At 45.6% G+C, this 22,768-nt stretch overlaps 1 protein-coding gene across 1 annotated transcript in view; it reads right to left on the bottom strand.

Moving 5' to 3' along the window:
* The window catches only part of LOC311109735 (semaphorin-6D-like), a 142,934-nt gene that overhangs the window by 13,826 nt on the left and 106,340 nt on the right, over nt 1-22,768 (bottom strand). The window contains exons 17-20 of the mRNA XM_084152707.1: nt 19,833-19,910; nt 16,988-17,046; nt 16,540-16,590; nt 8,655-8,819 (exon numbers count right to left, since the gene is read on the bottom strand). Coding sequence (XP_084008833.1) covers nt 8,655-8,819; nt 16,540-16,590; nt 16,988-17,046; nt 19,833-19,910 — 353 coding nt within the window. The remainder of the gene's footprint in view (nt 1-8,654; nt 8,820-16,539; nt 16,591-16,987; nt 17,047-19,832; nt 19,911-22,768) is intronic.

Genomic DNA, 22,768 nt, shown 5'->3' on the forward strand with positions numbered 1-22,768 from the left:
GTGGAAAATAAGTATTTGGTCAATAACAAAAGTTTCTCAATACTTTGTTATATACCCTTTGTTGGCAATGACACAGGTCAAACGTTTTCTGTAAGTCTTCACAAGGTTTCCACACACTGTTGCTGGTATTTTGGCCCATTCCTCCATGCAGATCTCCTCTAGAGCAGTGATGTTTTGGGGCTGTCGCTGGGCAACACAGACTTTCAACTCCCTCCAAAGATTTTCTATGGGGTTGAGATCTGGAGACTGGCTCGGCCACTCCAGGACCTTGAAATGCTTCTTACGAAGCCACTCCTTCGTTGCCCGGGCGGTGTGTTTGGGATCATTGTCATGCTGCAGCCACGTTTCATCTTCAATGATGATGGGTGAGATCTTGCGTGGAGCCCCAGATCGAGGGAGATTATCAGTGGTCTTGTATGTCTTCCATTTCCTAATAATTGCTCCCACAGTTGATTTCTTCAAACCAAGCTGCTTACCTATTGCAGATTCAGTCTTCCCAGCCTGGTGCAGGTCTACAATTTTGTTTCTGGTGTCCTTTGACAGCTCTTTGGTCTTGGCCATAGTGGAGTTTGGAGTGTGACTGAGGTTGTGGACAGGTGTCTTTTATACTGATAACAAGTTCAAACAGGTGCCATTAATACAGGTAACGAGTGGAGGACAGAGGATCCTCTTAAAGAAGAAGTTACAAGTCTGTGAGAGCCAGAAATCTTGCTTGTTTGTAGGTGACCAAATACTTATTTTCCACCATAATTTGCAAATAAATTCATTAAAAATCCTACAATGTGATTTTCTGGAGAAAATAAATTCTCATTTTGTCTGTCATAGTTGACGTGTACCTATGATGAAAATTACAGGCCTCTCTCATATTTTTAAGTGGGAGAACTTGCACAATTGGTGGCTGACTAAATACTTTTTCCCCCCCACTGTATTTCAAGGCCTACCTTCAAACTCAGTGCCTCTTTGCTTGACATCATGGGAAAATCAAAAGGAATCAGCAAAGATATCAGAAAAAAAAAACTGCATAAAAACTGCACATTGGGACAAAGATTGTACTTTTTAGAGAAATGTCCTCTGGTTTGATGAAACAGAAATAGAACTGTTTGGCCATAATGACCATTGTTATGTTTGGAGGAAAAAGGGGAATGCTTGCAAGCCGAAGAACACCATCCCAAACCTGAAGCACGGGGGTGGCAGCATTATGCTGTGGGAGTGCTTTACTGCAGGAGGGACTGGTGCACTTCACAAAATAGATGGCATCATGAGGAAGGAAAATTATGTGGATATATTGAAGCAACATCTCAAGACATCAGTCAGGAAGTTAAAGCTTGGTCGCAAATGTGTCTTCCAAATGGACAATGACCCCAAGCATACTTCCAAAGTTGTGGCAAAATGGCTTAAGGAAAACAAAGTCAAAGTATTGGAGTGGCCATTACAAAGCCCTGACCTCAATCCTATAGAAAATTTGTGGGCAGAACTGAAAAAGCGTGTGCGAGCCTACAAACCTGACTCAGTTACACCAGCTCTGTCAGGAGGAATAGGCCAGAATTCACCCAACTTACTGTGGGAAGCTTGTGGAAGGCTACCTGAAACGTTTGACCCAAGTTAAACAATTTAAAGGTAATGCTACCAAATACTAATTGAGTGTATGTAAACTTCTGACCCACTGGGAATGTGATGAAAGAAATAAAAGCTGAAAGAAATGATTCTCTCTACTATTATTCTGACATTTCACATTCTTAAAATAAAGTGGTGATCCTAAAACAGGGAATTTTTACTAGGATTAAATGTCAGGAATTGTGAAAAACGGAGTTTAAATGTATTTGGCTAAGGTGTATGTAAACTTCCGACTTCAACTGTATATGCCATTATACTGAACAAAAATAAACACAACATGTAAAGTGTTTGTCCCATGTTTCATGAGCTGAAATAAAAGATCCCAGAAATGTTCATATTTTGTGCACAAATTTGTTTACATCCCCGTTAGTGAGCATTTCTCCTTTGTCAAGATAATCCATCCACCTGACAGGTGTAGCATATCAAGAAGCTGATTAAACAGCATGATCATAACACAGGTGCACCTTGTGCTGGGGACAATAAAAGGCCACTCTAAAATGTGCAGTTTTGTCACACGACACAATGCCAGAGATGTCTCAGCGTGCAATTGGCATGCTGACTACAGGAATGTCCACCAGAGCTGTTGCCAGAGAATTTAGTATGTTCATTTCTCTACCATAAGCCGCCCCCAACGTTGTTTTAGAGAATTTGGCAGTATGGCCTCACAACCACAGACCATGTGTAACCACGCCAGCCCAGTACCTCAACATCCGGCTTCTTCACCTGCGGCATCGTCTGAGACCAGCCACCCGGACAGCTGATGAAACTGTGGGTTTGCACAACAGAATAATTTCTGCACAAACTGTCAGAAACCATCTCTGGGACGCTCATCTGCATGCTCGTCGTCCTCACCAGACTGCAGTTTGGCGTCGTAACCGACTTCAGAGGGCAAATGCTCACCTTCTATGGCCACTGGCACGCTGGAGAAGAGTGCTCTTCATGAATCCCGGTTTCAACTATACCGGGCAGATGGCAGATGGCGTGTGGGCGAGCAGTTTGTGGATATCAACTTTGTGAAAAGAGTGCCCCATGGTGGGTGTGGGGTTATGGTATGGGCAGGCATAAGCTACGGACAACAAACACAATTGCATTTTATCAATGACAATTTGAATTCATAGGAGATACCGTGACGAAATCCTGAGGCCCATTGTCGTGCCATTCATCCGCCACCATTACCTCATGTTTCAGCATGAAAATACACGACCCCATATCGAAAGGATCTGTACACAATTCCTGGAAGATGAAAATGTCCCAGTTCACCAGACATGTCACTCATTGAGCATGTTTGGAATGCTCTGGATCGACCTGCACGACAGCGTGTTCCAGTTCCCGCCAATATCCAGCAACTTCGCACAGCCATTGAAGAGGAGTGGGACAACATTCCACAGGCCACAATCAACAGCTTGAACAACTCTATGCGAAGGAGATGTGTCGCGCTGCATGAGGCAAATGGTGGTCACACCAGATACTGACTGATTTTCTGATCCACGGCCCTACCTTTTTTTTTAAAGGTATCTGTTACCAACAGATGCATATCTGTAGTCCCAGTCATGTGAAATCCATAGATTAGGGCCTAATTTATTTATTTCAATTGACTGATTTCCTTATAATGAACTGTAACTCAGTAAAATCTTAGAAAATTGTTGCATGTTGCGTTTATATTTTCGTTCAGTGTAGTTTGTCATTCTATCGTTTTCATGGAATTTAAGTGGTAATTAGGCATAAATATAATTGATTTACAATTTATCCTAATTAATTTTCCAGAAATAATTTTACCATGCAGCCTGGTGTATTCTCAATGTGAAAAAAGTGAGGGAGCACTGCAACAGGCTATTAAACAACATACTACCTCGAAATCAGTCAGGACCAAGCCAGGTAGCCTGAGAAGGAATTAAAATGAATTATTTAGGCTATATTGTTATTATTTCAAGGCTATAGCCAGCCATTTAAGAAATCAATTGTGAAGCATTTGTGACATGCTACAGGCTGGCAGGAGCACTCAGCATTTCAACAACACACCAACAACAGCACTTCAACAACATGCCTATGAATTTAGCGTTTAGGCTGTATTAAATTAAATAAAAGAAAATATGACTTAGAATTAAATAATAATTAAAGGAAAAATGCCTTATTACACGAGTTTGGCCAGTCTTTGGTTTGAGGATCATGCTTTGAGCTATGCATGCGTAGTTTTAATTTTCCGCTTAGCATGCCCTAATCACAGTCAACACACATCTATTTTGTAACAACAATATCATGGAATAAAATATAATAAATTATAAAAATGTTAGTTTCCCCAGTCTTTTTTTTTACAAGTGCATATAGGCCAACCTGTTTATATGTGGCTGCAGTGTTAAACAATTAATGGATTTTTCTCGAATTCACTGATGGTCAGATACTTTACATTTTACATTTTTAGTCATTTAGCAGACGCTCTTATCCAGAGCGACTTACAGGAGCAATTAGGGTTAAGTGCCTTGCTCAAGGGCACATCGACAGATTTTTCACCTAGTCTGCTCGGGGATTAGAACCAGCGACCTTTCGGTTACTGGCACAACGCTCTTAACCACTAAGCTACCTGCCGCCCCACTAAGCTACTTCAGTTGTAACTGGTTCTGTTGCACTACATTTTTACAGTTGATAGACTACTTTAGCAGTGTTCCAAACTTAGACTATCCTCTTTTTTAACAGTAGCCTGTATAGAAATCTAAATGCATCCGGTGCTGCAGCATGCACTCATTCTTTGTCATGTTCTGTTGTGGTATTAAAAAATATTTTACATGACTGGAGACAGTGATGTAGAAATGACGTAGAATTGCATAGAAATGTGTTTATAAAAGGCACTTTTTTCTCGGACCGCAAATAAGTTGATCATTTCATGCAGTGCTTTTATTATAATTGATATCTTTTCACCCCCTCTTGTCCGCGGTGGTCTGTGAATCCACAACCTTCTGGCTACTTTGCCATGTAATGCTTACAAAATGAAGAACAGTTTCTAACACTGCATATATAAGGCTCCTGTCTGTCCTAGGAGTGAGGGTAAACAGTAGGCATGTTCTCTGCTATCCACTTTATGTTTTAATTATTATTTTGGGTATGGAGGAGTGCGAGGGACATTTTTATTGTCTGAAGACATAGCCTTGAATTGTACACATCATCTCCTCTCACTCTATCTTGGTTCGTGCAGGTGACTGTGACCTCTTCCTCAGACCAATTGGCAGTACGCCCAGAACATTGCTCTGGGAACCACAAGGAGTATCTCAGTTTCAAGGTCCCAGCTTTGAGAGAAGAAACCTCGTGAAGTATCAGTCAGTCACATGCAGGAACCAATGTTAATAATAAATAATTAATAATGTAAATCATGCTTCTATGACTTGTTTGTGTAGCAGTATATAAGGACTGAAAGGGAACGCCCTTTTCAGAGTTTTCATCAAGATTGGATTGAGTTTGTGAACCTCTCCGGCAGTGATAATAAAGGACGAGGAACCGCCTGTAACAGACCTCCACTGTGGGACGCGTCTGGGAGGAAACACCATCTACGAAACCTAAAGGGACAACACAACTGATTTCACTTTTTTTTTTAAGCGTTCGGGGAGGGTCGGTTAAAAATATATTTTACTAAGGGAAGACCATCCATTTTAATTTCAGAGATCCAATTTTCTCCAGGTATCCCTCATTATAAATAATGTACAATCCCTTAGAACCTGGCAAGTAGAGACCAATTTTCCATAATATCTCAGTACAGTATATCACTCAACCCTGACTTTGAAAACCAATATATTATTTGTCAAACCATTAGCGGTAATACAGTACAAAGACAGATTTTCCATTTCAAACAGCTTTGGAACAGACATAGTTCAAGTAGTGTATGATTGCCTCATCATACACCATCAAATCAAGCATGGCACTACATGCATTGTGGGACACATTTTACATGCAGTTGCATCAGAAATAAAATAAAGACAATAAAGAGGGCATTCACCAATCAGCACCTGGTAAAGCTACTTTATTCCAGAGCCATTCCCTACCTTAACTCCCTAAACAAACAGATTAACTGTGTGGATAGAAAAGCAGCTCTGGAAGAACCATAGCTTTACCAAACAGTGGCCTGAAAGCAGGCCTAAAGCCATAAACAACTGCTTGTAGGCAACAAAATCACACAAAGCACAGTTTCAGTCATAGGCTTTGAAACTGGGTAGAGAGGTCATAGGGAGAAAAGGGGAAGAGAAGCAGAGGAGGGTTCAACAAAGGAGGCAGATAAGGGTTAGTCAGTCCAACCGAAAAACAGGCAGGTTAATAGAGAATTATTCCCCATGGGGTCAGGGGTCGAGGAGACAGAAAGGGGTAAGGTGTTGGGGTTTGGAGTCAGGACAACTGCGTGTGTGGATCTGTACACTGTGGGCCCAAATGTCACTGGGACACTCAACACTCTGATGTTGACTAACACTCTGGTCTCCATGGTGTTAACATGACAATAAGAATGTCATGGTGACACTAAGCACTCTGAACCCGATGGTGACAGTAAACATATAGGAACAGTTTCCCAAACACAGATTAAGCCTGGTACTTGATTAAAAAGCATGCTCAATGGAGAATCACCATTAGCTTTTTTGTCCAGTACTAGGGTTAATCTGGGTATGGGAAACCAGCCCCTAATGTTGACAGACAGGTAAGGATATGTTGTGAACAACATTATTATAGTGAATGTTATAGTTGGGTCTGTTTTTTGTTGCATATGGAAAGATGTAGTATTGTGCACGTACTGTATATGATCCGTGGGGAGGTGTACAGTACAGAGCCCTACAGTGTGTGTTTTCATAGTAAAACCTGATGTCATTCATAGCTGTCATAAAGAGCGAGTGATTCGGGCACAGGAATTAAAGGAAAAAGTGATCTAGTTAAAGTGGCCTTTATTAAGTGTCATTACGACATGACTAAATAGTGACACTAAATTGGCTGTAACAGCTGTGAGTGAGGTGGGCATCATTTTCCTAGTTATGATGAACAGCTTAATGTACACACCCAGCTTGAGGAGGGTGCTGCATGGGATTATTGGTATGCCTAAATGTATATGCCTAAGTTATCCAAGTTATTTGAGTTTATAATACACAACTTAAAACGAATTTAGCGACATAGGATGACAAATGATGTCGTAATCAAGAAGAGAGGTGATATGAGAGAGTAGTTGTATTTATGGCTAGATGGGAAGTGATGTAACCTGGTGTCTATATTCCTCGGTCCACTGAGATATAAATAAGAGTAAGGAACTGGCACCGTCCCCCCCAGGACACCAACCCCTCTTCAGCAGCAAAGAGAAGTTCAGCCTAAGTTCACTCTCTGCTCTTCTCCTAGTGCTTTAATGAGTTTCAGAGCCCTGCTTGCTTGCCTCTATTATCGAGTTGTCTCCCTGTGATAGCGAGGGTTTTTTCGCGGTACCCACACAGGTTCATTTGAATATGCGGACGACCCCGGAGGAGGTCTGTTTAAAATAAAGCTAAGCAGGAAATAACACTGGAAAAACAAACAGTGAGGTCTAAAAGCTGGGTCTAAATAATGTGCTTTTGCAAATGCGTAGGTTGAAGCATTCTGACACTATAGAGAGGTATCCTTGATGGAAACACAGGGTCTAACCGCAGCTGAATGATTGCTGGAAATGTTCATAACAGCGAGGTCTCAAAAGGGGTGCTTGTACTTGTATTTTGGTCGGTCCTAGTCTTTATAATATTGCTTCTATCCGTAGTTGGATGAATCATGTCACCTTGTATTTGTATGTGTGTAGGCCTTATATAAAATATAAACAAAAGCATTTGGGACGCAATTCTAGAGGGCTTCAGAATTGCTATTACTGTAGCTTGCGGTAAATTGTTTTTGTTTATTGTGCCAAAGATGTTTCAAACCTGCCTCAAGGCTAGCCTTAAACTTACATCAGAGCTATCTCTTCTCAAATTAACCTCAGTTTACAGAAGTACATTATCAGTTGTGTTGGTGCTGAGCTAGAACAAAACCCCTGTTCTACCTATACTGTATCTCATCTAAAGTTTTTCCATGATGTTCCTTAACTGAAACCAATAGCATCCTATATATATATATATATATATATATATATATATATATATATATATATATATATATATATATATATATATATATATATATATATATATGTGTGTCCTATAGCTAGTACAGTTTGTGGGTGCATCAGAGAGAGAGAGAGTCCTTTCTGGAACTGCCACGCTGTTACTTCCAGAACAGTTCCTCTCTCGCCTTATCAGCCGGGTCCCCCGTGCTTTTGATTGAACCGGCAGCCAGGCGACACTAGCCCAGGCTGAAATAGATTGTGTCGCCCAAGTTTCTATTACGGTTTCCCCTTGTCCATGCGCTGGCTGCTGGTTATTTATTTGTTACAGGCTTTTCTCATTTGAGCCTGAGTGGCTCATCATTGCAGCCGGAGACTCTGTCGGCCTGAATGGAACCCATCACTACCAAGGATTTATGGACTCCTGACAAGGCGCCAGAGGAGCGCAGTAAGGAGAGCCTGGGCTAAAGGAAATAGCATCAATGAACAGTCTTCCCATCCTGCTGAATATTAAGAGCTCCGGTTGGTTTCCTATTGGGAGTAATCTGGGAATGACATTTAGGAAGCAGCGCTCTAGACAGCGTGAGAAGAGAAGACGTGCTTGGTCGTGTGTGATTGTTAAAGTGGGTCCCACTGGAGAGCGGAGAGGAAGTTACCCTAGTAGATGGACTAAATAAGAGATGAAAGGAGACATGCAGGAGTCATTTTGTTTGGACATTGATTTGAAGAGTTAATTGAAGAGTTAATTGGATCCAATGCAGTATCTATTTAAGTGATTAAGCCTCTCTAACTCATGGTTGCTTCATTAAGTGAGTGGATATATGGTTAAATGTTCAGTGTCATACACAGAGATTAGAGTGTTAGTCCTCAGCCTGATTAGCAGTGTACAGTTAAGCTGCAGGGCCCATAAATGCAATCCAGTGCAGGTCAAAGTTCAGCAGACACAGACACCCCACCCCCTTACCCTCCATCTCCACACTGATTGGTTCCGAGTCAGGTGACCCCTGGTCCCCAACTGGGACTGGAGGACCGCCATCAGGACCTGTACCTCTTTCAGAGTCACCTGCCACCTTTGGGAATGGGGCCACCTGATTGGTTGTGCTGGCGGTTGTTGTGGGTGTGGTCTTCCCTGTTGTTGTGCAGGTGGGGGAGGGGTAACAAAGTAACCCGTTAGTGAAATGGAAAATGCAGCACACAAAAATACCTAAATATGTTGTTTTATGACAAGGGAAGGATTCTTAGTACCTTGGAGAAAAAAATACCTAAATCCAGCATGAAAAAAATAATTACTGTTAAGCTGTTGTGCATAAAGTCTTGATGACAGTGAGGACATTAACATAAAGAGTGCATTGAAGAGAATTCAACTTAACCCATGACTGCAATAAATAAAGTAGGTAGCCTATACGTTACAACAAGTAAAGCACTCCTCCATAGCTGCAAGTTTTTCCCACTGTTTAATGACCTTAATAGATAAAACATTCAGGAGTTTCAGCAATTACGAGTCATTGGAGGAATACGCTCAGGCCCAATATGGTCATGATTTGGCTGCAGTATCGGCCTTAGATTTCCAAACCTGCTGCCTTTGTTACCAAACCAGTAAGGAATCTCTTACCCCCGGCACTGCAGCACGTTCTACACAGCAAAACCCTGTTGTTGTGGACGCGACCAGCTGGTGCATGAATGACTCTTCCAGCACATACAAACTCTGTTATACAGTTACCTTCCAAGTCTGATCTTCTTTACTAAGTGGTTTGACAGATGAGTTGAAATAGATACCAGTAGCTGAGGTAATGATTTACAGCAACTTTCGGTTCTCTGCGTCACTAAACTGTTTTACAGGTAGTTACCGTCTAACCTACACAGGGAATGGTCTATGGAAAATGTGACAATGGCAACATATTCAATTAGGATCTGTACTGGTACTGTGGAGGTATGTGGGGTCTGAGTCTGTGGATCTGTACTGTGAGAGACCTGGCAGATGAAAGCATTGTCATCTTCACAACAACCATCATAAGTGTCTTCCTAATTCTCTGACAGTGGATGTCCTTGAGGCCTTGTGTACAGCACGCTGCTATTGACGTGGACATTTCGCTAATATGCCGGCCATAATGTTAGCATACTGGAGGGTGCCAGCCCAGATTGAAAGCGAAAGGCCCGCTCTCGATGCCAGTTGATAGTTTTCACTCCGAATAAGGTGCCCTGTCAGAGCACCATCTGCGCCAGGCAAATTAAAACGGCACACCGGGGGAGTTCAGCCTTGGCATGACAGACAACAGCTCCAAGGCTGCATTATTTGTTCAGTTTATCAACATTGTGTGTGTGCCTGTGCACTGTTCTCTCCTTTACAGTGAGAAAAAAAAGGAGAAAAGCACAATTCGCAAATGTGAATGGTTTGATTGTCCACACTGCTGGGTGTTTGTCTTTCACTGCTCTCTCTATGGGATGGGATTGTTCACTGCCGGGGATTAGTAAGAAAGAGGACTTAGGAACCAATGCACACCAGCGAGAATAGCATTATTCAACATTATGGGGTGTTTTATTGTGGGGAAACCTTGATCTTCAGTTTGGACTCAAAGGCTTTTGTCATTCTGCAAGTTTGAGTCTGGAGTGAAGTACTTCAAACAGAGTACAGAGGCATGGATGGAGTAACCGCCTGGTGGAATTAGCCAGTGGGGTTGCTCATCTAGTCTGAGGCTATGCCGCCGTGCAGACAGTATTGCTTTTGTTCTGAAATAGATGGAAGGGCTGGACACTGGATGGATGGTATTGTTGAGATATAATGGCCAGCAACTCTCACTAAGATGGTCTCAATCACTTCCAAGGATAAGCAGCCACCATCAGTACCCATGGATAATTTTGTAAGGTGACAAAGGGATATATATATATATATATATATATATATATATATATATATATATATATATATATATATATATAGTAACGACCTGGTATTGTGTTCTGTGTTCGTGGGTGTGTTATTGTTCTCATGGGTGCTAGCAGGGGTTAAATATGCCAGGACAGATGGAAAGGTTGGGGGGGTATAATGGGTAATCCCGCAGGGTTTTGAAATGCATAAATAGGGGTTACTGTCTCATCTCTCTCTCTTCTGTTCGGGACCCTTAACTTGACATTTTATATTTGTGTACGTTCGGGATTTAGCGGCGTGGGGTGTGGCCTGAACAATAGCCCATTTAGGAATAAACCTGTGTTCTGCCTGTACACCTGGTGCCCATCTTTCTTTTCCTTTATGACCCAGCTGGGTCATTACATTGGTGTCAGAAGTGCTTTCGAACTACGGGATAGATCGAGATTAGGCGAGTTAGCCGTTTCAGTATAGGCCGTGGTTGGCTTTAGCGTAACTCGCATCTACGGTCATGATGCTCGGGGCGAGGCGGAAGATTAAGGAAGAGTCGGACAAAGTGTCCGTTGTGGGCTCGGGGGTACCCGGTCGGGAGGGTCAGGCGACGACTGCTGTAGAAGAGCTGGAGAGCCACATGGCGGAAGTTAAATTGTCAGTCAGCAAGATGGCAGAACTGGCGGGTTTTCCTTCACACCGCTCGACCAGAACAGACGTCACGGCGACGGGGATGTCGACGTCACCGCGTGCGGAAATGGCTGGGCCTGCTTATGTAAACAGAGATGGCAGCGCCCTATTGCCATTGGCCACGGTAGCGGCTAAACTTCCAGAGTTCAATGGACAAGGTAAATGGGAAGTTTTTTTCACTCAATTCGAGTTGTTGGCTAGAGCCGGGAGGTGGTCTGATGAGATGAAAGCGTTACAGCTTGCCCTGAGCCTGGCAGAGGAGGCGTTGGAATGCCTGCTAACGCTAGCCCCGGACAAGAGGGGCAACTACGGTGCGCTAGTGGAGGCATTGGGGGGCCGTTTCGGCAGCGATGCGCAGCCCAACATGCTGCGGATTGAACTGAGTAACAAAAAGAGACTTCAGGGGGAATCATTAAAGGCGTTGGCAAGTGGTATTCTGAGCCTGACCAGGCGGGCTTATGCAACTATGCCGACTGGGGTGCAAGACGAGCTGGCACGGGACAGTTTTATTAGAGCGCTCTCTTCCACCGAACTGGGTAAGCATGTTCAGATGTCGGACCCAGCATCTCTGCGGGCTGCAGTGGAGATAGCCAGGAAGAGGGAGCTGATCTGGGGTGAGGGAGTGGAGGTTGCCAATCAACCAGAGGTGAGAGCAGCGGCAGCCGGGGGTCACCAAACCAGAGTGGGTCGACGAGTTGGGCGGGTCAGTCAAGTCCGCTTTGCTTGTCATTGAGAGGGGCTCCAGGCAACATCACAGTGTCAGCTCAACTCCCATTGTCTGCTGGGGTTGTGGCCAGCCTGGCCACATTCAGCGGGAGTGTGGCAGATTCTCCCGTCACCAGGGAAACAACAGCGGGTTCTCGCGCAGGGGGCAGCGCAGCCCACCCCCCCACCACCGAACCCACAGTAAGCAGAAGAGGTACCCAGCAGCGCAGGCAAGAGGGTGGGGACCTGCTTCCCCAGGGTGTAGCTGCCGCCGTGTTTCCTAGTCCGGTAGTTGTGGTGGGACGTACCACCATTGGGGACTTCTGCAATGTCATCGTCAAGGTAGGGGGGGTGGAATGTTTGGCCCTGGTCGACACGGGCTCTACAGTAACCCTGGTGAGACTAGACATACTACCTGTTGGGGTGCGGGTGGAGCCGACCCTTGTCTAGCTACGGACTGTCATGGGGGAGCTAGCCCCCATGTTAGGGAAGTGTCAGCTGTCTGTGACTGTGGGGGGGGGGAGAACTGTGGGGTGTCCGGTGTGGGTAGCAGTGGTACAGGACCCCTGTATACTGGGAATGGACTTTTTGAAAAACTGTGGGGCTCAGTTGGACCTAGCTTAGGGCACTTTGAGGCTGTCGGGGGGGCCCACAGTGGGAATGTCGCCTTTGGGAGGGCCAGCAGGGGGCAGGGCTGTCCCTCAGTCTTCCTCCAAGCTTGCCGAAACTCCACTGGCCGTCCCGGCTGCTCCCTTGATCGTTGTGCCATCCCAGCAGCTGTCTCCGGCGGCAACAACCTTCACTGCCCATAATGGTGCAAGCACAGGCAGCCCAGTAGCCCAAAACACACTGGCTCCTTCACCCCATCAGCCCGACGGGGGGGAAGGAGGAAGTTATCGACGCCGTTGAGGCTGTGTGGCTGAAAAACTGTCAAGGTCTGGATGAGAGACAACAGAGACAGTTAAAGCAGCTGCTGTTTGACTTTAAAGATAGCTTCGCTTGGGGGGAAGATGAGGTAGGGCAAACGCACCTGGTTCAGCACGACATCGACACTGGGGACACCCGACCATTAAAATTCGGCCCGTCGTATTCCCCTTGCCAAGAGGGAAGCAGCAGACACAGCTATTGCTGACATGTTGCGGGCTGATTTCATTGAGCCATCAGATAGCCCATGGTCCGTGCCGGTCGTCATGGTGCCTAAGAAAGGGGGTAAACTTAGGTTTTGTGCTGACTACAGGGGCCTAAATTCTGTCACCACTAAAGACTCTTACCCCCTACCGAGGATCGATGAGTCGCTAGACCACGTCAGAGGGTCCTCGTGGTTCTCTTCCCTTGATCTGCGCAGTGGCTACTGGCAGGTGCCCCTCTCGCCTGGGGCACGTGAAAAAACTGCCTTCTCCACGGATAGGGGCCATTGGCAGTTCAAGGTGCTGTGCTTCGGGCTTTGTAATGCTCCTGCCACCTTTGAGAGGCTCATGGACAGAGTGCTGGCGGGGATTCCGAGAGACGAGTGTGTCGTGTACCTAGACGACATATTGGTGCACGGCACATCGTTTGAGGGGGCACTGGGGGTACTTAGGCGAGTGTTGGAGAGGATTTCGGGGGCGGGGCTAAAGTTACACCCGGAAAAGTGCCATTTCATGCAAAGGGAGGTGGCGTTCCTGGGTCATCAGGGCATCAGCACGATGCCAGACAAAGTGGAGGCTGTGAGGGGGTGGCCAGTTCCAGGGAGAGAAAAAGAGGTTAAGAGCTTCCTGGGTCTGGCATCCTACTATCGTAGGTTTGTGAAGGGGTTTGCGGGGGTAGCAGCCCCTTTGAACCACCTTCTCAAGGAGGACACTGTTTTTCAGTGGACCGAAGAGCACCAGCGGGCGTTTGAGGCCCTTAAACGTGCCCTGGTGGAGGCCCCTGTCCTGGCCTCACCAGACCCGAACGTCCGTTTATCCTGGACACCAACACAAGCAATGAGGGCTTGGGGGCTGTGCTGTCTCAGCGTGGTTCTGACGGGGAGCACGTAGTAGCTTATTACAGCAGAACTTTTGATAAGGCTGAAAAACGCTACTGCGTGACAAGGAGAGAGCTTTTGGCTGTCGTGGCAGCAGTACGCCATTTCAAGTACTACCTGGGGGGCCTGCCGATTGTGGTCCGGACGGATCACTCCGCCCTGCAGTGGCTTCTCTGGAGGCGTCGCCAGGAGGAGGACGCAGAGCTGCGTCCTGTGCTGGGGTGGGTGGAAGAGAGAAGACGACCGCCGTGGGGGGAAGTAGCCCCTCTATCACCAGTCACCAAAGGACTGTGGGCTAAATTCACAGTCCTTAGAGTGGCTGAGGGAGTGCTCCATAGGGGGTGGAAAAAGCCAGCTACTGGTGAAATTACGTGGCAGGTAGTGGTGCCCAAAAGGCTGCAAGGGAGCGTGTTACAGCAGCTTCACGGGGGAGTAGGCGCAGGGCATTTTGGGGTCTCCAAAACGTTAAAGCGCGTACGTAAAGGCTTCTATTGGGCCAGGCACAGGAGGGATGTGGAGGACTTTTGTAGGCAGTGCGACGAGTGTGCTGCTAAGAAAGGACCTCCAGGTCAGTCACACACCCTCCTACAACAATTCCCAGTAGGGGAGCCCATGGCGAGACTGGGGGTAGACATAGTGGGGCCGTTTCCAACCACAGACAGCGGTAACAGGTGGATTCTAACTGCTATGGACTACTTCACCAAGTGGCCAGAGGCTTACGCTCTCCCAGACCAGGAGGCAGAAACAGTAGCTGATGCGTTGGTAGGGGGAATAATCAGTCAGTTTGGGGTACCACAGTCTATACACAGCGACCAGGGGAGAAACTTTGAGTCACGGGTATTCTCAGAGTTGTGTAGACGGTTAGGCGCGGAGAAGACGTGAACTACTCCGCTTCACCCCAGAGTGATGGGCTGGTGGAAAGATTTAACAGAACATTAGCACAACAGCTGGCCATCGTTACCTCAAAACACCAGAGAGATTGGGACACCCACTTACCGTTTATTCTTATGGCATGTAGGTCGGCTGTTCAAGAATCGACTGCGTGCTCCCCAGCGCTACTAATGTTAGGTCGTGAGTTGCGCACCACAGCCGAACTGACGTTTGGCCACCCTCCTGATAACGACGACGGGGTTTTGCCTGGCCCGAACTATGTTCGTCGTCTGCAGAACCGGTTAGAAGCGGCTCACACCTTCGCAAGAGAGCAACTCGAGAACGCAGGGATGCGCCAAAAGCGCCACTATGACTCACGCGCTAGGGGGAGGCACTTTGGAGCGGGAGAACGCGTGTGGCTTCACAACCCCGTACCGGGTGGAGGTTCCCCCACGGAGCAGGAAGGTGGTGGTCCACCGGGACCGATTGGCGCCCTACAGAGGGAGGAAAACGGTAGGGAATGGAAGTGAGGACTCTGATGTGAGCCCACGGGAACAGTCTAGCGAGGAGACCCTAGCGCAACCTGAGCCTGGGGCGGGGGCTGCCTCTTTGGAGGGCGCTGGAAATGACATTGGGGCAGATGAGTGTTCTGGGGGTCCGCTGGTGAGAGTCACGGGGAGGCACAAGAGACTGATGCGACCTCCGGGTCGTTTTAAGGATTTTGTTTTGTAACACTAGGGGGCTAGGGTTTAGAAATGGGGGGGGGGGGGGGGGGGGGCTATGTAACGACCCGGTATTGTTTTCTGTGTTCGTGGGTGTGTTATTGTTCTCATGGGTGCTAGCAGGGGTTAAATATGCCATGACAGATGGAAAGGTTGGGGGGGGGGGTATGACGGGTAATCCCGCTGGGTTTTGAAATGCATAAATAGGAGTTACTGTCTCATCTCTCTCTCTTCTGTTCGGGACCCTTAACTTTACATGTTATATTTGTGTACGTTCGGGATTTAGTGGCGTGGGCTGTGGCCTGAACAATAGCCCATTTAGGAATAAACCTGTGTTCTGCCTGTACACCTGGTGCCCATCTTTCTTTTCCTTTATGACCCAGCTGGGTCATTACAATATATATATATATATTGTAATTCTGCTCTCTGACAAAAAACAATCGTTACGACACGGCCCATGGATGACTTTACCATAATTCATGGATTCATTACCATAATTCATGATTATCATTACCATACTTCATGAGTGACATTACCATAATTCGGAAATAATTATACAGTAATTGTCTAGTAATGCTACGTTAGGCTACATCTCAGCTGAGAGCTAGCGCTAGCACTACGCTTTAGCGCCTGCTGCCAGCCACTGAGCTCTGTAGCCACCGTGCTCTATCGGCAGGCTGTGGGGAGTAATGGAATGTTACAGGGATGATGATCCTCCTTGATTAAGGGAAGTAGGCAGCTTGGCCACTGGAGCTGCTAGCCTGTCAAATATCCATGCTGGTGCTGCTGCAGCGACTAGCTTTGGACAATAGCTCCAATGTTAAAGCTAGCTGTTTGTGTGAGAGAGGTGGTGTTACTGTTCTCTGCAACAAACACTCCCGAACTGCTAAAAAAAGGGGAACAGAGATGCTTACCGGGCTTTGCTAGCATTAGCCTGTTCGCTAACAACCTCAGACAGTTCGGACAAGCTTTAAAAATAGAGGATAAAGAAATGTCAACTGACCATATGCTGAATCAGAAAGAGTGTTTTGCTTGCGTGTGGTCGCCAGGACGTCTAGAGAAGAAAAGGGAAAGCAACAGACATATTGACAGAACAGTACATCGTGTAAGTCTGAGTAGTGGTTAAATACTTAAACTGTGCTTAGTTAAATGTATAATTGACTGCTTGTTTAACATGTGCAAGGGAAAATTGGGAGAAAAATTCCCATTGGGGTACTCTCTTCAGCTAGGAAATTACAGGCTACTTCAACTTGTATTGAGTTGCTGACACAGTTTATGAAATGAATTAATTTCAATGTACTATCATTCCCCAAGTATGGCAATCACTTTTTCTGTATCATTTGGGACAATTAAAAGCACTTGTTAAGCTTTGCTTGTTATGAAATAGCTTTTATGATGGCTCTGTGCATCTAGTGGAGAGCCATTAAGGACAGATGATTGTTCCACCTTACCGTGGCAGCTATCTGGGTAGTGAGGGTAGCCATTCTCCACATCCTGCTCAAATCCGCCCCTGAGGAAAAACAAAACAGAAGAGGACAAAACGGCCTGTCAGCGTGTATGCGTCATTCCTCTTTCACCATTTAAACACAACCTCCGCTTTCATTAATTGGGTACATTGTCAAGCTTTCCAAAATGGTTCTGTTGATGACAAAGACTTAAATAAATGGTGCTGCAAAAGAAAACCATTTAATTGGTTTTGTCTCTGCAAGGTCAGGCTGACTGTTTTGTTAATGCACTGGAGTCCAAATTCAAATGGATGTTTCGAGGTGCTATCACCTAGCTAGCATAATGTTTCACCACCAGTTGCATCCATGCTGATACTCCATTCTCTGGTTCTCCACTTTTTCTCTTATACAGCAAAAGAAACACTGCATTCTTGTAAGACATTTAGTACCTCTAGTATTAAACATATTTATTTAGGTTTGGTTGTGCTCCAGTGCATTGGACACGTCATCTTTCTTCTATGAATCAAAGGCTTGTACACATTCAGAAATCATACATTCCTCCTGGTGAGTAATGTGATTGCGTTGATGCACAGTGGAGCGAGTGGCCCCTTAGTCAAGCAGAACATAACATCAATGACACTGAATCTTCTACGATGCAGTATCGACTGTGCAGGCAATCAAAGAAAATAACAGATATAAATACTCATGAACATTCACACACACATATGCAAACACACATGCACACGCACGCACGCACACACACACGTATAGCAGTCACGCACTGGCAATCAAACACACACATCTACACACAGACTTTCCAGGCGCGGCCAAAAACAAATTACATCTAAATGAAAAGCAGGCCTAGATGAGTGAATACAGACCCAGTGAGCAAATCAAGAGTGAAAAAATAAAACAGGGAATTCAGAGGGGAGAAATAATAAACTCAATGAAATAATATCTTCACTTATCTTTCTATGCTCATCAGTGGGCCCACTGACAGCCAATAGCATTATTTGTATTACCACAGCAGAGTGGGTTTGTTTGTGAGTGAATAGGTCGGCCTGGGGGATTTTGTGCGAATGTGTGTCTGTGTTTGTGGACTACAACTAGTAACCAGTATTACCATATGCCTCCATTTCCTTTCTGTCTGTTATATAAACGTATGTATTTCTTCTTAGAGTGTGAGAGAGAAAGAGCCAAGGAGAGAGTCTTAGACTGGCCTCTTTGGCACGCCATGTCCCCAAGCGCTGACAGTGATGGGAGAGAGACAGGAAACCATGGAAACGCTTCACCTCTGGCTCAACCCCCCCAAAGCAGCCGGCAGAATTTATGCCACCTCTGGAGCGAGAGAGTAAGGGAGGAGAGAGTAGAGGTGGATGTGTCCCCTGTTGCTCTCCGGTCCAGCCCCATCACAGCCTTTATGAGCTGTTGCATCTGTTCTGGAGGCATGGCCATGCTCGGGTTCTGCCTATTTCACACCATATCACCTCTCTCTCTCTCTGACGTGGACAGAGCAGGCACAGTGTAATAGCTCTACTGACTGCATGTATAATATTTGCCAATCTCTTCGGTTCCACTCCATTGGCTTGCTGCATTGCACTGTCCCACTGGTTAAAAACGTGATAAATCAAGCCTCAGTCCAATTCTGATTACTTGCCCAGCACGTACGCACCGCCACACGCACACGCACATACGCACTTTTTGAATATTCCATTAACCTCTGGCTGTGAAGCTATGGCAAATATAACCCATGGGTGGCCAACCACAGGATATGCAATAAGTCAACCCCCGCAGAATAATCCATTTGAAGCAGTCCATATGACTATCAGGACAGTGGCAGCTGCCTTTACTGTGATGTCTGTCCACCTATCCACACTAAGTTTACAGCCCATGTTTGCAGAAGGAAATACCTACAGCAGGTGATTTAAGGCCACACTGAAAATCAGTGGAACAGCGACAGCCCAGTCCCTGAGTGTCAGGAGGCAACATTGGAGGTGAAATAGTACCTTCTACCGCTTCTCCTCTTCTACCTCTCTCTTTCCCTCCCTCACTCCCTCCGTTCGGCAGACAGTGAGGTACACACGACATGATTGAAATCCACCCAGCTGAACATTACTTTCGATTCCATGCGACAGTGCAGAAAGAGAAAGACAGTGGGTCAGGGGGGGAGGAGTCTCAGACAGTGGAATTGATTGGCCTTTTGCTTGCACACACACACCCTGCTTGGCGCTGATGCTGAGCCAGTCGATAGCTCTAAGTGTCAAATGGCTTCCTTCCAGTTCATCAGAATGGATCAGTCAATTACACCGAGGTCATTTTGATCGATGCCTCTCAGTTCTACCCCAGAGTGACCCACGACCCCTCCAAGCGGGTATCTGGGGTTTAATTTCCGAGTGATTGCAGATGTGATGTATGTCCGCCACTTAGAAATAAACAAGATGGATGCTCATCCTATATGTGAAATGGAGCCGACAGACCAATGTTTTTACTGTAATTTAGAGGCCGTATTCTTCACGTTGACAATCTGGGCAAGTCAAACTCCAGATTAGGTATCGATTATTGAAAGCATACAAGGAAGTGGTTTGCAGAGTACTATGAAGCTACTGCTACTTCATTCATTTAGTGTATGTTTCATGCAAGGTCATGTCTATGGCAATTTGATGTTGATAAATTGTCAGTAAAATTTTATTTTTCTGATCGAAGACTCAACAGTAATATTTGACACATAGTACTCAACAAAACAAGGACCAAAGAGTAGGGGCTAGGGATGGTTTGGTACTTGGCCTCTAAACCTGCTCTCTTATGATTGGCTGCGTGGTGGGGTGGTCCGTATGCGACATCTGTGACTCACCTGAATCCGGGCACCACCGTGGCACAGCTCCCCGTCCTCTGCCACACGCAGTAAGGGTCCCTCGAGGACAGACAGCTCCTGCGAGAAAGACAGTCAGAGTTCGGTGTGTGAACACTATCAAAAAGTAGTAGAGACCAAATACATATTTTAATGACGACTCTTTCGTGAGGCATGACCTAAAGTGATATGTGATATCTATTCACCTATCAACACCCCCATATTCTGGAGTGTCTCATTAACATCACAGGCCACAGTCACACCAGACTGTCATTTTACCTAACAGAAAAACCTCAACTGCCAGGTGAGCCTAGCTTGTAACTCTCCTATCTAGGAGCTCAGAAAGAGGCAGAGATGAATATGAGAGATGGTCAATGTAGTGTGACTGGCTGTCAGTCTGTTAGGCTACAGACAGCAGTGTTTGTTGAGAGCCCCCTGGGTGTCTGGTAGCCAGAGGCAGTCTTGGACAGAGACTCAGTGACACAGCCCAACTAACAGGCCAGTACGTAGAAGAGATGTAGGGAGCCAGAGAGGAGGACTGAGAGTTAGGTCAGTCATGCTTACAATACGTTAGGTCAGTCATGCTCAGCATGGTTTACAATACAGAGGGCCGTGTAGAGTGGGAGGGCGGAGGGGTCTCCACCAGACCAGCATTGACAACATGTCAGAGTTAAAGGTAATGACCCCCATCTGCAGGGGAGACTTGAAGCATCCCCGCTGGCTCCTTTTCTCTGTGCCTGTCAGGACATGATGAAGACACAGGTGTTCCTCTCACCTATGGGACCACCAGAGCTGTGTGTGTGTGTGTGTGTGTGTATATATATATCATACACACATATACACACACATATATACACACACACACACACACACACACACATATATATATATACACAGTGGGGGAAAAAGTATTTAGTCAGCCACCAATTGTGCAAGTTCTCCCACTTAAAAAGATGAGAGGCGCCTGTAATTTTCATCATAGGTACACGTCAACTATGACAGACAAATTGAGGAAAAAAACCCAGAAAATCACATTGCAGGATTTTTTATGAATTTATTTGCAAAGTATGGTGGAAAATAAGTATTTGGTCACCTACAAACAAGCAAGATTTCTGGCTCTCACAGACCTGTAACTTCTTCTTTAAGAGGCTCCTCTGTCCTCCACTCATTACCTGTATTAATGGCACCTGTTTGAACTTGTTATCAGTATAAAAGACACCTGTCCACAACCTCAAACAGTCACACTCCAAACTCCACTATGGCCAAGACCAAAGAGCTGTCAAAGGACACCAGAAACAAAATTGTAGACCTGCACCAGGCTGGGAAGACTGAATCTGCAATAGGTAAGCAGCTTGGTTTGAAGAAATCAACTGTGGGAGCAATTATTAGGAAATGGAAGACATACAAGACCACTGATAATCTCCCTCGATCTGGGGCTCCACGCAAGATCTCACCCCGTGGGGTCAAAATGATCACAAGAACGGTGAGCAAAAATCCCAGAACCACACGGGGGGACCTAGTGAATGACCTGCAGAGAGCTGGGACCAAAGTAACAAAGCCTACCATCAGTAACACACTACGCCGCCAGGGACTCAAATCCTGCAGTGCTAGACGTGTCCCCCTGCTTAAGCCAGTACATGTCCAGGCCCGTCTGAAGTTTGCTAGAGTGCATTTGGATGATCCAGAAGAGGATTGGGAGAATGTTATATGGTCAGATGAAACCAAAATAGAACTTTTTGGTAAAAACTCAACTCGTCGTGTTTGGAGGACAAAGAATGCATCGAAAGAACACCATACCTACTGTGAAGCATGGGGGTGGAAACATCATGCTTTGGGGCTGTTTTTCTGCAAAGGGACCAGGACGACTGATCCGTGTAAAGGAAAGAATGAATGGGTCCATGTATCGTGAGATTTTGAGTGAAAACCTCCTTCCATCAGCAAGGGCATTGAAGATGAAACGTGGCTGGGTCTTTCAGCATGACAATGATCCCAAACACACCGCCCGGGCAACGAAGGAGTGGCTTCGTAAGAAGCATTTCAAGGTCCTGGAGTGGCCTAGCCAGTCTCCAGATCTCAACCCCATAGAAAATCTTTGGAGGGAGTTGAAAGTCTGTGTTGCCCAGCGACAGCCCCAAAACATCACTGCTCTAGAGGAGATCTGCATGGAGGAATGGGCCAAAATACCAGCAACAGTGTGTGGAAACCTTGTGAAGACTTACAGAAAACGTTTGACCTGTGTCATTGCCAACAAAGGGTATATAACAAAGTATTGAGAAACTTTTGTTATTGACCAAATACTTATTTTCCACCATAATTTGCAAATAAATTCATTAAAAATCCTACAATGTGATTTTCTGGATTATCTTTTCTCATTTTGTCTGTCATAGTTGACGTGTACCTATGATGAAAATTACAGGCCTCTCTCATCTTTTTAAGTGGGAGAATTTGCACAATTGGTGGCTGACTAAATACTTTTTTTCCCCACTGTGTGTATATACAGGTAAAAGTCAGTAAATTAGAATATTTTGAAAAACTTGATTTATTTCAGTAATTGCATTCAAAAGGTGTAACTTGTACATTATATTTATTCATTGCACACAGACTGATGCATTCAAATGTTTATTTCATTTAATTTTGATGATTTGAAGTGGCAACAAATGAAAATCCAAAATTCCGTGTGTCACAAAATTAGAATATTACTTAAGGCTAATACAAAAAAGGGATTTTTTAGAAATGTTGGCCAACTGAAAAGTATGAAAATGAAAAATATGAGCATGTACAATACTCAATACTTGGTTGGAGCTCCTTTTGCCTCAATTACTGCATTAATGCGGCGTGGCATGGAGTCGATGAGTTTCTGGCACTGCTCAGGTGTTATGAGAGCCCAGGTTGCTCTGATAGTGGCCTTCAACTCTTCTGCGTTGTTGGGTCTGGCATTC

Source organism: Coregonus lavaretus, assembly GCF_964263955.1.
Source record: "Coregonus lavaretus genome assembly, chromosome: 3".
Taxonomy (NCBI): Eukaryota; Metazoa; Chordata; class Actinopteri; order Salmoniformes; family Salmonidae; genus Coregonus; species Coregonus lavaretus.